The sequence below is a fragment of the Pongo abelii genome, chromosome 16 (genome assembly GCF_028885655.2).
Source record: "Pongo abelii isolate AG06213 chromosome 16, NHGRI_mPonAbe1-v2.0_pri, whole genome shotgun sequence".
NCBI classification, from domain to species: Eukaryota; Metazoa; Chordata; class Mammalia; order Primates; family Hominidae; genus Pongo; species Pongo abelii.
The window spans coordinates 27,341,191-27,353,944 of record NC_072001.2 but is presented as its reverse complement, the minus strand read 5'-3'; the positions used below and the strand labels follow the sequence as shown (position 1 = coordinate 27,353,944).

The 12,754-nt window shown below is 50.1% G+C and overlaps 1 protein-coding gene across 3 annotated transcripts in view; it reads right to left on the bottom strand.

The window, feature by feature from the left end:
• Positions 1–12,415, bottom strand: part of ATP10A (ATPase phospholipid transporting 10A (putative)) — a 181,557-nt gene extending 169,142 nt beyond the window's left edge. The window contains exons 1-2 of one of the 3 annotated variants that reach the window (XM_054531354.2): positions 12,278–12,415; positions 9,923–10,477 (exon numbers count right to left, since the gene is read on the bottom strand). In XM_054531354.2, coding sequence (XP_054387329.1) covers positions 9,923–10,371 — 449 coding nt within the window. In that variant the 5' untranslated portion in view covers positions 10,372–10,477; positions 12,278–12,415. Of the gene's footprint in view, positions 1–9,922; positions 10,642–12,277 lie in introns of those variants that run through there. The other 2 variants (XM_024232734.3, XM_054531355.2) reach the window with 2 other exon arrangements.
• Positions 12,416–12,754: the final 339 nt, after the last annotated feature.

Below are 12,754 nucleotides of genomic sequence, written 5' to 3'. Positions count from 1 at the left end.
TGGGAAGAAAAACTGAAGTCTGTCAACACAGCTGGACAGGCTTTTGTCACAAACCACTGTCTGCTCTGCAGGCCTGAAAGATTGTGGCCCAGACTATGGTGTGTTCTTCAAGCACCGTGAATTCCCCTAAAACTCATTTACTACCCCCCTACGATCATCCCCACTTCCCATCTCCCTTTCCCCTAAGAAGGAGGGTATATAACTCTCCATACTCCACTGAGATTGGGCAATCATTCTCCTACAGTTCTTCTGTGCTATGCATGTTAATAAATGTGTATGCCTTTTCTCCTATTAATCTGCCCTATGTCAGTTGATTTCCAGCAAACTTTCAGAGGGCAAAGGAGAAGTTTTCCTTTAGCCTCTACAAGGGCGTTTTAATTGCCTCTAACTAAAATGAGGACAAAAATTCTTAATTGCCTAATAAAAATAGTTTGGTAGGCAAAATATTCCAAAATACAGTATCCCCAGTGGAAAAATAACCACAAGGTATGTGCAGGGTAATTCATACAAACTGCACTCCGGGAAAATGCAAAACAAGTAAACATAGAAAGTCAGGCTAAGAGTCTTCTAAAAAAGCAGAAATCAAAATAGCTCTTCATGCTTCCTGTAAGTTCTGTCAGTGTGCTAAATATGGCAAGGTGAATCTTGTACAAATGTGCACAGTGGGCTCCCCTGCTGCAGGAGTTCAACAAGAAGCTGAAGCACCATGTTGTGACCAGCAGGAGTCTACCAGTCACCCAGCCCCTTCTCAACCTTCCCAAAACGTGGGGAAGCCCTGTCTTTAAAAGGTTCTTCCAAACATGCTTCTCAGTGAAGGCCTGACTGGCCTTTGGGAAAGGGTAGTCAATGGGGCAGGACCTTCCTGGGCAGGTGGGGGCATCGCATGTCAACCAGCAACCCCAGTTGTGAGTACCAGTGCCAGGGACACTGCCAGTCACTGTGATTGTTAAATGTCCACCAACACGTCGGGAAGGAAGTACTCCCCCCCAAGATGAGACCCCTGACCCCTTACTTGCAGGAAGGATGGAACCTGAGAATTGACAATCACCACAATGAATGACCATTAAATGAGCACCATGCAGGCCATGGCATAGCACCCGGGAACAGGCAGGTGGGGCTTCAAAGGCCACTGAAAGGTACAGAAGAACTGCATTAAAGAAGACCACTTGTGGTTCCAGTGAGCTATGATTGCACCAGTGCGCTCCGGCCTGGGCAACAGAGTTAGACCCTGTCTCAGAAAAAAAAAAAAAAAAAAAGACTCAGGAGATAACTTGATTGGTTCCTACTGACCAAAGAAATCAATTATAGAAATAACTGCAATGAACTAAAACCAATAAATTATATTTAAATCCACAAATTCATAATAATTTTTTTTTAGAAATGTTATATAGCCCGCAGGAGAAGTGGTTGGTTCTAGAGCTGGGGCAGCCGAAATAGATGAGCCTGGAACAGCCCATGTAGTCAGAGAGTAAGGGAGAGTTCAGAAAGAAGAAAGCCTGAGGCCTCTGAAGGACAGGACAGCCAGCCTGAAAGAGCTCCCAAAGGCCACAGCCTGGAACAGTGTGAGCAAAAGATCAATTACATTAATATCCACTGATCATCCCCAGAATAAAACAAATTTCCAGTAGACTACAATGACATCAATCATGGAGTATACAAATCAATGAGAAAGAAAAACAGCTGTTCTAAGAATTCTAGTTCATCAATAGAGAAGGAATGGGGGAAAAGAAAATGCCTATTAGACCACATCACAATAATTACTACAGACTTCATGGAAACAGAAAGGATTACAAGCGCATACCATCAGCAACTCTATGACAACAAATTATGTGACTCAAAGAAATGGACAACTTCCTAGAAAGATACAACTATCACAACTGACTTGAGAAGAAATAGTAAATCTGAACGGAGTCGTAACAAGTAAATGGGTTGCAATAGTAATCTTTAAAACTCCGCACAAAGAAATGCCCAGGCTCAGAGTGAAGTTATCTTCCATGTTGAATTCTTCCAAGGATTTAATGAAGAATTAATGCCGAATCTTCACAAAATCTTCCAAAAAAGAAAACAGGCCGGGCACAGTGGCTCACGCTTGTAATCCCAGCACTTTGGGAGGCCGAGGAGGATGGATCACCTGAAGTCAGGAGTTCGAGGCCAGCCTCATCAACATGGTGAAACCCGGTTTCTACTAGAAAAATACAAAAATTAGCCAGGCATTGTGATGCCTGCCTGTAATCCCAGCTATTCAGAGGCTGAGGCAGGAGAATCGCTTGAACCTGGGAGGCGGAGGTTGCAGTGAGCTGAGATCGCCCCATTGCACTCCAGCCTGGGCAACAAGAGTGAAACTCTGTCTCACAAAAAAAAAAAAAGAAAAAAAAAAGAAAATAGTGGAAACATGGAAACACTCCCCAACTCATTCTATGAGACCAGTATAGTACTTTTCTGATATCAAAACCAGACAAAGACACACATACGGCCCCCAATCCCAAATATCGCATATAAATTCAAATGCAAAATTCTCCAACACATTCTAGTCAACGGAATCCAGCAAAATATAACAACAGATTGTACACCATGACCGAGTAAGTTTTATCCCAGGAATGCAAGATTGGTTTAACATTTGAAAATCAATTAATGAGTATATGTCATATTAGTTGAACTACACATAAAAGCCACATGATCATTTCAATAGACGTAGAAAAAGCCTTTGACAAAATCAAAAATTCTTTCTTGATGCAAAAACACTCAACAAAGTAGGAACAAAAGGGAAATTCATCAACCTGATAAAGAGCATCTATAAAACCCCACAGCTTGAAATCTCAGTATTGGTTAAAACACCACCCCCCCCACACACACACACACAAACAGCTAGCATCATACTTAATGGCAAAAAAGAATGCGTTCCCCCTAAGATCCGGAGCAAGAGAAGGATATCCATTTTTGCCATTTCTATTCAACATTATACTGGAGCTTCTAGCCAGGGCAATCAGGCAAGAAAAAGAAATGTAAGGTATCAGGTTGAAAGGAAATAAGTGAAACTATCTCTGCTTACTGATGAATGGTTCTATATGGAAAAGACTAAGGAAGCCACAAACAATTATTAGATGTAATAAGTGAGTCAGCCAGGTGGCAGGACACAGGATCAACATGTAAACATACTGACCAAAACTGATTAATGCATTAATGGAAAACTGTTTAGATCTAAATAAAGAATGTGACTTAGTGAATAGCTTTGTACTGATGTTATTTTCTTGATTTTTGAAAATTATAGTGCAGTTAAATGTTAAAATTAAAAGAAGGTGGGTAAGGGGTATGCATCTGTACTATTTTTGCAACTTCTCTGTTAAGTCTAAAATGATTTCAAAGTAAAAAGCTTGAGAATTTTAGAACGCTAACTGGTTACTGATATGGGTTGGCTCTCTGTCCCCACCCAAATCTCACCTTGAATTGTAATAATCCCCACGTGTCAAGGGCAGGACCAGGTTGAGGTAACTGAATCATGGGGGCGGTTTCCTCCATGCTGTTCTTGTGATAGTGAGTGAGTCTCATGAGATCTGATGGTTTTACAAGCGTCTGGCATTTCCCCTGCTTGCACTCATTCTCTCTCCTGCTACCCTGTAAAGAGGTGCCTTCTGTCATGATTGTAAGTTTCCTGAGGCCTCCCCAGCCATGCATAACTGTGAGTCAATTAAACCTGTTTTCTTTATAAATTACCCAGTCTCGGGTATTTCTTCATAGCAGCCTGAGAATGGTCTAATACAGTTAGCGTTAGAAGATGTTAGTGATCCAATATCAAGCACTTATTTCTCTTTTACTATGTAGGCTGGACCACTGGGAAACCAGCTAGTAGATGAGGGGAAGTGTCTCTTTATAAAAGTATTTCCTATAATAAATTGGGACACCACCATTTTGCAACCTCTAACAAATCAATGGATATAGGCAATGATCATCAATGGCTGTCAACATCACAAAAAGACAAGTGAGCACACGTATCTCCTAATGGAAATGCAGAACACCACCTAGGAATGTGGAGACCAAAACAACAACAATAACAAAAATTCAAACCTGAGCCTGATGAAACGCTGAGGAAGTGTGCAGACCCTCCTACCAATTCACAGAAATTACAATAGAAAAAAACATGTTACCTGAAACCACACAGAAGTAATCAGCAGTATTCAGGCCCTGGAAAACCCCACAGGACAAATAACCCAATTTCTTCAAAATAAATTGCAAGGGAAAAAAAGAAAGAGAATAGAGTTTTCTGGGGGAAAATCTATAGATTAAAAGAGACTTAAAAGATTTATCAGCCACCTGCTGAGTAGGCCTTATTTAGAGCTAATTCAAACATACATATTGAAATGTACACATCCCATTTATGAGATAAGTGGAAATCTGAACACAAACTGGGTATTTAACAATATTAGGAAATTAGGCCGGGCACACTGGCTCAGGCTTGTCATCCCAGCACTTTGGGAGGTCAAGGAAGGAAGACAGCTGGAGCCCAGGAGTTGGAGACCAGCCTGGGCAGCATAGTGAGACCTTATCTCTATGAAATTTTCAAGAAAAATTAGCCAGGTGTGGTGGTGTGCACCTGTGGTCCCAGCCACTCAGGAGGCTGAGGCAGGAGGATCACTGGAGGCCAGGAGATGGAAGCTGCAGTGAACCGTGATCATGCCACTGTACTCCAGCCTAGGCAACAGAGCAAGACTCTGTCTTAAAAAATAATAATTTTTTTTAGGTATGATAATGGTATTTATAGTTTAGTTTTAAGAAGAGTCATGCTTTTCCAAAGACAAATACTGACACATTTACAGGTGAAACGTCATGATGTCTGGAATTTGCATCAGAATGACAGAGGAGAAGGGAGTAGGTGGGAATACAGATAAAATAATGTTAGCCATGAGTTGCTAATTGTTGAAACTGGACAATGGTACATGGCAGTTTGTTACATGTGCACATTTCTATGTATGTGAAATTTTCTAGAATAATTATTTTAATGAGGCCTGTTGTTCTTGGGGTGGGAATAGCAAGTAAGGTAATAACTGTGAACACAGGGTCAGAGCAGGGTAGATCTGGGCTCAAATCACGGTACTGTCAGCTCCTAATAGTGTGACTTTAGGCAAGCTATTGAGTCTTGAAGCCTCAGTTTCCTCATCTGTGGAATGGGGATGTGGAAATGATATGATTGTTGGGAGGATAAAATGGAATTGTGCATATAGAACATTTGGCTCATATTAACAAGTAAAAAAAGAACTGCTTCATGAACAAGGCTGCCTTTGGATGACAACCAAGGTTTTAGGAAAAGAAGCATTCTTTTTCCACTGCAACTTGACCTCATGAGCCCAGTAATATATGACATGTAACAGGTACCGAAAAATTATTTCCAACAAACATGTGAATGGCAATGTGGAAATAATATTCCGCAAGCGTCCAGTGCCCTAACCTACCTACAGGGATGTCAACCCTGCTTAAGAAGAACTGGCATGGTCCCTGCGCATTCTTAACTCCTGGGTCTTGTCCTGATGTCTCTGCTTTTGCAAACCTTTTACCCAAATGACAGGGTGCTGTGCTTCCCAGGGGAAAGATGTGTTGACTGCTGGCCTCTTGTTGCATTAAGAGGGAGGATGGAGGGAATATGCCCCGAAAGAGCCAAGGGTGCCACAGAGGAAGAGATGAGGCTCACCTGGAAGGGAAGGGAAAGAGGCACGGAGGAGGAATGGAAGAGGGGAGACAAGAGAAACAAAAGCCCTGGCAGAAAAAGAAAACAAAAGGAGGACCTTGTTGGGTGAGAATCTCACCTTCTCATCCGCTCAGCTCTTCCGAAACAACAAAACATGAAGGGCAGGGGACACGGGTTGGATAAATAACCCTGGTGGGCTGGGAAAATGGAGTGAAAATAAAAGTGAGGGGAAGAGACCAAAAGTAGGGCAATTCCAAAATAAGCAGAGAGCACCTCCTGACTACCCGTTTCCCAAAAGATGACGGAAAGACGCTGAGATGCTGCCCTCAGACCCAAGCACAGAGCCCAGAAGATTCAGGGAAAAGTCATCTCTGGTTATTTCCTGCAGAAATACTGCTAGTTACATCATCCTGGAGACAGACACTGAAAGGTGTCAATAAGATTATATTCAAGTCATCACCAAGTACATAGAAGAAAAAGAGAGAGAGAAAAAAAAAGATAACAATAGCCTAGGCAGGCTTTGGGGGACAGATGAGATCACTGGCCCAGGTTCTCCTCCGGCAGCACCCTTGCAAGGCACACTCCATTTCTGGGAGCAGGACTCCAGGTCTGCCGATTTAAGGTTTCCCCCCTCACCCCTGCTGTGGAAGAGGTGGATGAGAAAGCTTTCTGCAAGGCACAAAGTCTTCCTCTGATAGGAGATCTCTGCTTCCTGCCTGCAGAACCGCCCGCCACTCTCCCAGCCTAGGCTGAGTCCCTTTGCCCTTCTCTTCCCCTCTCCTCCTCCAGCCCTGCCCAGCAGGAGCCCTGAGATTGCTCTGCTGCCCCCTCAGCCCTCCGCCCCCAGGGATGCCCACCCTGTTCCAGCTGGACACTCAGTGTTGGAGACCGATGTCAGCTAAAGGGAAGTCCAAGCCTCAAATGAAAGCCGGAGGCCACATCCCCCTAGACTCTCACCAGGGCTCACTCAGTGGCATGGTCTCAAGCGCAGGCAGCCCCTTTCTTCCCACCCAGGGCTATGGGAAGATGGCTTCTCTGAACGGCCTCAGCCAGCACCGAGGCCCACATGATCAGAGGGGCTTCCCACACCCTCCCCATCCCACTGGACCACAGCTTAGTGATGCTGGGTGGGTGGGCCCTTCCCCCCAGCAGGCGCCACAGGCAGGACCTAACCCCCCCAGAATCACCCAGTGCTCCCCCAACCTGCTGAGTGTGGCTCAAGAGGGTTTTCCTAAATTGCGTGTGAGATCCATTAGGAGAAAATGTGTTCAGAAGGAGGAAACAGAGGACTGCTTCTCAAACACCCTGGCCTAGGAAGCTACATTTCTAACAGGCTCCAAAGGGATTCTCACAGAAAGGGGCCCAAGGATGGTGTCACTGAAAAACAGCACATAAATAATAACATAAACGATGACGCACTACGGGCTGCACATCCACATACAAGGGAATGTCCAAGAAGTCACTTCTGGGACAGTGGCAGCAGGTAAGACTTCCAGCTAAAGTCTGCTCATACGCTGCGTGAACAGTGCGTTGCATGCTTGGACCGACACTCCTATGCACAGCAGCTAGAGCAGCAACACTGGGAGGAAGCGCCACACAAAACAGACCTAGACAGTTCACAGTCGTGCTTCTGATCTTCTCTGCAGTCAACCAAAGGCACCGCACAGACCTTGGCCTGACACAGAAGTCATTTCCTTGGCTGCTCTGTGCTGTCTGGGTGCCAGGTCCTGAGAGCCAGGGTTTCATGTCGATGCTTCACCCCAGTGTACCCTAGAACCTGTTCTCAATCTCTGTGCCATGACCCTGTGCACCCCCCGCCCCTGATCTCTCACTGCAGCACTCACCCTCTGCCCCACCTTGCTTGGCACCATTTTCCTGGTCCTCACACCACCATCCCAGACTCTTATCCTGCGCTGGGAGGTCTCGCCTGACATGGAGCCTGTATCCCAGGGCTGGGAGCCCCACCCAGGACTTCACCTGGTAGACACACCCTACGGTGTCATCTGTCCCTACAGTAAACTCTGGGTGAAACCAGCCTCCTCTTCCTTCTATTCCCAGGGCCTGGCACCACCTCTTCCAGCCTTTCTGGGACTGGAAGAATTTGACCTGCCTTCCCAGGGAACAATAAACAGAAGTAGGGCATTGGGCCCACTGTCCTCAAGGCGGCTGGGAAGTGAATGAAAAATGCTGACAGTTCCTTCAGTAAGGAAGAAGACAGAGTCTGAGGGAGAGTTAAGATGCCTGGAGTCAACGGCAGATTGGAAGGGGAGGGAAACGTAGATGGGTGTAGTCCAAATGGAAGCTGAAGTTTCAAAGTCCCATGAAGCCTTACAAGCTCATAGAAACAAGAGAATAGCTTTTAGATCCAACCTCAGTTTCCTCATCTGCAAGATGGGTATGATAGTTACCATGAGGATCAAATGACATAATGGATTCAAAGCACTTTGCCAACCGAAAATAAACGATATTTCTCCTGAGGCATAAGTATTTCTAAAAAGGAGGCTACAGGAGTTACGGGCTCAGTAATAACAGGAAGTGGTATCTGTGCAAAGGCTTAAAACTGTTGAGCCCCACCAGGGCTATGTGGTGGAGGCCTCGCTCGGGGGACACGGAGGGCATTTGTGTAAGGGGTGCCGCTCTTGTCCCTGCTCAGGCTTCTGGCGAACAGGGGCCGGGAAATCCCACAGCCCGGTCTAATGACAGTCACGCTTGCTGACTGGCCGAAGGGCAAGGCTTGGGAGCAGGCAGAGTGGTGTTTCTGAAAGTGTGGGCCATCATATAAGAGTCACCTGCATGCTAATCTAATACATTCCTGGGCTCAATCCCAGGCCTGCTGAGTGAGACACTTTGGAAAACTGTTATTTTAACAAGTGCCTCCAGTGACTCTTACAAAAGTTTCAGAAGCACGAGCACAGAAATATTCAAAAAGCTGTGCGGTCGGGAAGACCTGGGTCAAATCCCAGTACCACGACCTTGCTGCTGTGTGACACTGGGCAGGTTTACTTAACCTCTCTGAACCCGTTTACTCTGTTTATAAAAATATGGAGCATAGCCACTGCAGTGTTGCTGGGAGGGTGAAAGGTACTCAACTACAGAGGCACGCATCCATGGCTTCATCCAAGCTATGAGTGCCTGTGTCTAAGGCATTCATGAATGTCTACCTCTAAGAGGCAGGAGCCACTCCGACCCTCCTCTTTTAGGGGAACAATCTGCCACTAAGAGAGCATAGGGCTTCCTAGAGTCTCCCCATGCATAATGGAAGCCAGATACCGCTAATGTTCTATTCAGAAGCCCATCTCAGTCCCTGTACCGGGGTCAAGCAAGGTGAGGCAGGAGGTAACGATGGGCTGAGCTTTGGAGGAAAGCTAAGACGACCCACCTTTCTCAGGGACAGGGCCTTGAGGTGGTCCAGGCTGCTGGACACAGCTCCAAGATGGATCTACCAAGGGGCTCTCTTGGGGTGGAGAGCATAAAGGATGAAAAGGCCGCAGGCCTCTGGATAGGTCCGCCCGAGACTCTAAAACTCAGGGAGGGAAAAAGAGCAGGAGTGGTCCATGGCAGGGTCACCCCTAGTACTGGCCGTGGCAAGGCTCACAAACGCCCCACAGCCTCTTTCCCCCAGGAAGCAGGTTAAGATGAAGAAAATTAGGCAGGCAGCTACCGGGCGGTGCCTGGCTTGCGACTCATGGCTCACAGTGGAGGATGGACACTGCTGTTATTTCCCCTGCCCTGGTACCTGGGCAGTGCCAGGCATATCAGGACTTGGCAGGAGTTTCACTTTGCTGCTGTCCTGAGCCGAGCTGTTATCAGACTGAGCTTTACTGTCCTATGCCGGCTGTTCAGAGACCACTGTGCCTGGCCGAAGACTGAAGCAGGGACTTCAGGCCAGGGGGCCAGGCTGGCTTTTCCTGCCTTTCACTTCAGGTGGGGGCGGCTGTGGATGAGGATGCCCAGCGGCAGTCGGTTTCTAGCCCTGGGATCATTCTGGCCCCGACACGGAGTGACAGGGGATCCCCACGCGTCCCCGCATCCAGGGCGCCCCTTTAGCCGCCGCCGGGGCACAGAGAGGCCTTGGCAACGCTGTGGCTTCGGTCGGCACCTGGTCCCGCGCAGCCGGGCCCTCCACCCAGAGTGGAGCTGCCTTCTAAGCACCCAGCCCCTGCCAATCACCGCGCCCAACACCAAGTTCCCGGGGCGTCCTGCCCTGCGCCACCGCGCGCTCGCTCGCCCGCCCGCCCGACTCACCTGCTGAAGACCAGGCAGCCCAGGTGGTTGATCTTGTGGTCGGAGCGGTGGCGGCTGTAGTCCTCCCACAGGTCCCTGAAGGCCGTGATGGCCAGGATGAAGAGCACCGGCGCCAGCGCCAGGCCGGGCTGGAAGGCGTTCACCGCCGGCACGAAGTTGAGCAGCGCGATGAAGACAAAGTACACGTTGGCCGGGCGGTGGAACTGCTCGAACAGGTTCTTGGGCAGGAAGGACAGCAGCGTGTACTTGGTGGTCTTGAGCCGGTTGTCGGCCAGGTGCTGGGCACACCTGCGCCGCCGTCGCCGCTCGCCCTTGGCCGCGCCAGCGGCAGGGTCCTCGGCGCCCGGGGGCGGCAGCAGGTTGGAGCGCACCGTGCGCGTCCTGCCCTCCCGGCGCCTCCGCCGTCCCGGAGGCCCGGGCTCCTCGGTCCCCGCCGGCTCCCGCTCCATGGCCGCGTGTCGCCGCTCCCGGCTCCTCCGCCGCTCACGCCCGCCCGCGCCGGCCTCTTAGGTTATCATCACTCGCGGCCCGGGCGCGGCGGTGCGAGCTCCCCGCCTGCGGGACGCACGGAGACCGCGGTCAGCGCGCCGCCCGGCCGGCCCAGCGCGCCCAGCCCGCGCCCAGGCCCGTCCACTCCCGTCCAGCCCCGCCGCCCGGCCGCAGTCCTCAGGGCGCAAGCTGGGCGGATGCCGCAAAGAGCCCCCTTGTCCTCGCCGCCCGCCCCCGGCCCGGGTCGTTTCCGCTGCGGTGGCCACGGCCCCGCCCTCGTTCCGCGCCCGGACTGGGCCACGCCGGATAGCGGGAAACAAAAAAAGCCCGAGCTGGAAACTTCAGAGAGGTTTAGTTTCGTTTCCCAAAAGCATCAGTTCGGTCCCAAAACACTGCAAACGCGCGCTGTCTGCAGTAGGAGAGAGGAAACCGCGAAGCGCGAGAAAAGGCGCCCCCGTCCCCGAGCAGCCCGCGCGCCCTTCCAGGGGCCAGACCTGCTCCATCCTGGACGGCGAAACGACCTCGGGAGACCCCGGTTAGGACCCTACTCCAGGGATCAACTGGAATCAAAATCCAAAGGAGCCATGGCATCCAGTGCTCCAATTTTTAAGTCTTTTTTACGGAGGACCTCTGCGCCTGGGGAGCCCTGGGAAGGGCGATTCCGCGTTGCCTCTAAGAACTTCTTTCCTACCCCACTGCCCAGCTCCCACCACTTTCAGATTCCGTTCTTGGGTGAACTAGACCGTTTCCTTTCCACCATCATCATCACTACCTTTCCTTCCTCTCCTAAATAAATTCTTTTTCTTTTTTCTGTTCTTTTTTCATGGAAAGGAGAAATATATCGCTATAGCAAAGACAGGCTTTGGTTTGCAGGTGTTTGAGTGTCTGTTTCCCTCCCTGGGAAATCATGAGGACCGAAACGCTCCTTGTGCGCTGTAGCTCTGAGGCGGCTGTCATGGCCCAGACGGCGGGGGAGGCGAGGATGGTTGTGGGGAGGAGAGGGGAGGGTCAGGAGGGTGTCCCAGAAGTGTGGGGCGAAGGGCTCCCCTCCACATCATGGGGCATCCGAGAAGGGGTTGGAGAATAAGCTTGGCGTGGAAAAAGGAGCTGGGAGTCCCCCACGTCCGCAGTGAGACCCCACAGATGTCCCACGGCTGTGACTGTTTGCCTCCCACTCAAGAAGTACAGAGATGAGAAGCAGTTATTTCTTGCCCAGGAGGCCGTGGCTGGGGGGTTGGCCCTGGCCCCAGGCTGTTCCTGGGGGTGCCTGCTGACAAGGCACTGCCCTGGATGGACTCAAATCACTTACGTCTTCCCCAGGACCCTGGCTTGGGGAGGCCCTCCCCTCCAGCACCCTGGCTTACCCGGCTCCAGTTATGACATTCTTACATCTCCACCCAGTTTTGCCACCATCCACAATGTTGCCCAGAACCCAGTGTTAGAAGGTAGAGTGGTGACAGCTGTGAAGAAAATAATCCCGTCCGCCAGTCATAGGGGTGGGCTTTTGAGATGTAGAGGCCCAGATCAGGGAAAGGTTTGGCTGAAGTCTGCATTGTCGGGGAAAGGAGTCAGGTCTCACAGTCAACCAGCAGAAACCCAAACGGAGCATCAACTGCAAATGAAGGCCCACAGCGCCTGCAGTCTTGCGGCCTCATCTCACGGCTCCGTGTTTTCCTCTAGCAGCCCACCTGGTGACCCCCGAGGCCTTCGGCCTCCCTACACTTCCACAGTGGCCTCCTGTCTTCACAGGCATCCCCGTGGACCCTTCGCCCAAAGTCTCCAGGGGTGTCGGCGCCTACCAGACTCCTAGCTTCAGCCAGTCCACACTGTTGCCAAAGTAATTACCGCCTCATTCCATTTGCTTACCCTGGACTTCCAGGAGTACCCCGGTGCTTACAAAGCCAAATGATGATTCCTCAGGCAGAGGTCCCTTAAGGCCTTGAGGGGACCTGGCACCAACTTGCTGATTTTCTTCAGCCCCTCCCTGGTTCAGGCCCAGCCCCAAAGTGAGAGGTCTCCTTATCCTTCTCAGAACAGTCCTTACTCATCCCATCCACATTCCGCCCTAAGGTTCCAAGATTCTGTGAGTCACAATGCTCCTCAAGTCTGGAATCTTTTTCCACCTGCTCTTCCCCAGTTCAAAGTCAGGATTTCCAGGAAGGCCTAGCTCAGCTCACCTCCAGAAAGGTCTCCAAGCTGTGTGATCCGGGGAATCTTGGAGGGGTTTTGAGCTCAGGTGTCTTCTGCCAGCTGGACTTTGAGACCCTGGCCTGCTGGGGCGAGGATGAGGCTCTGATGTGGTCTGGTCAACTCTGGGTTGGCCATCTGCACCACAGGGCTCTA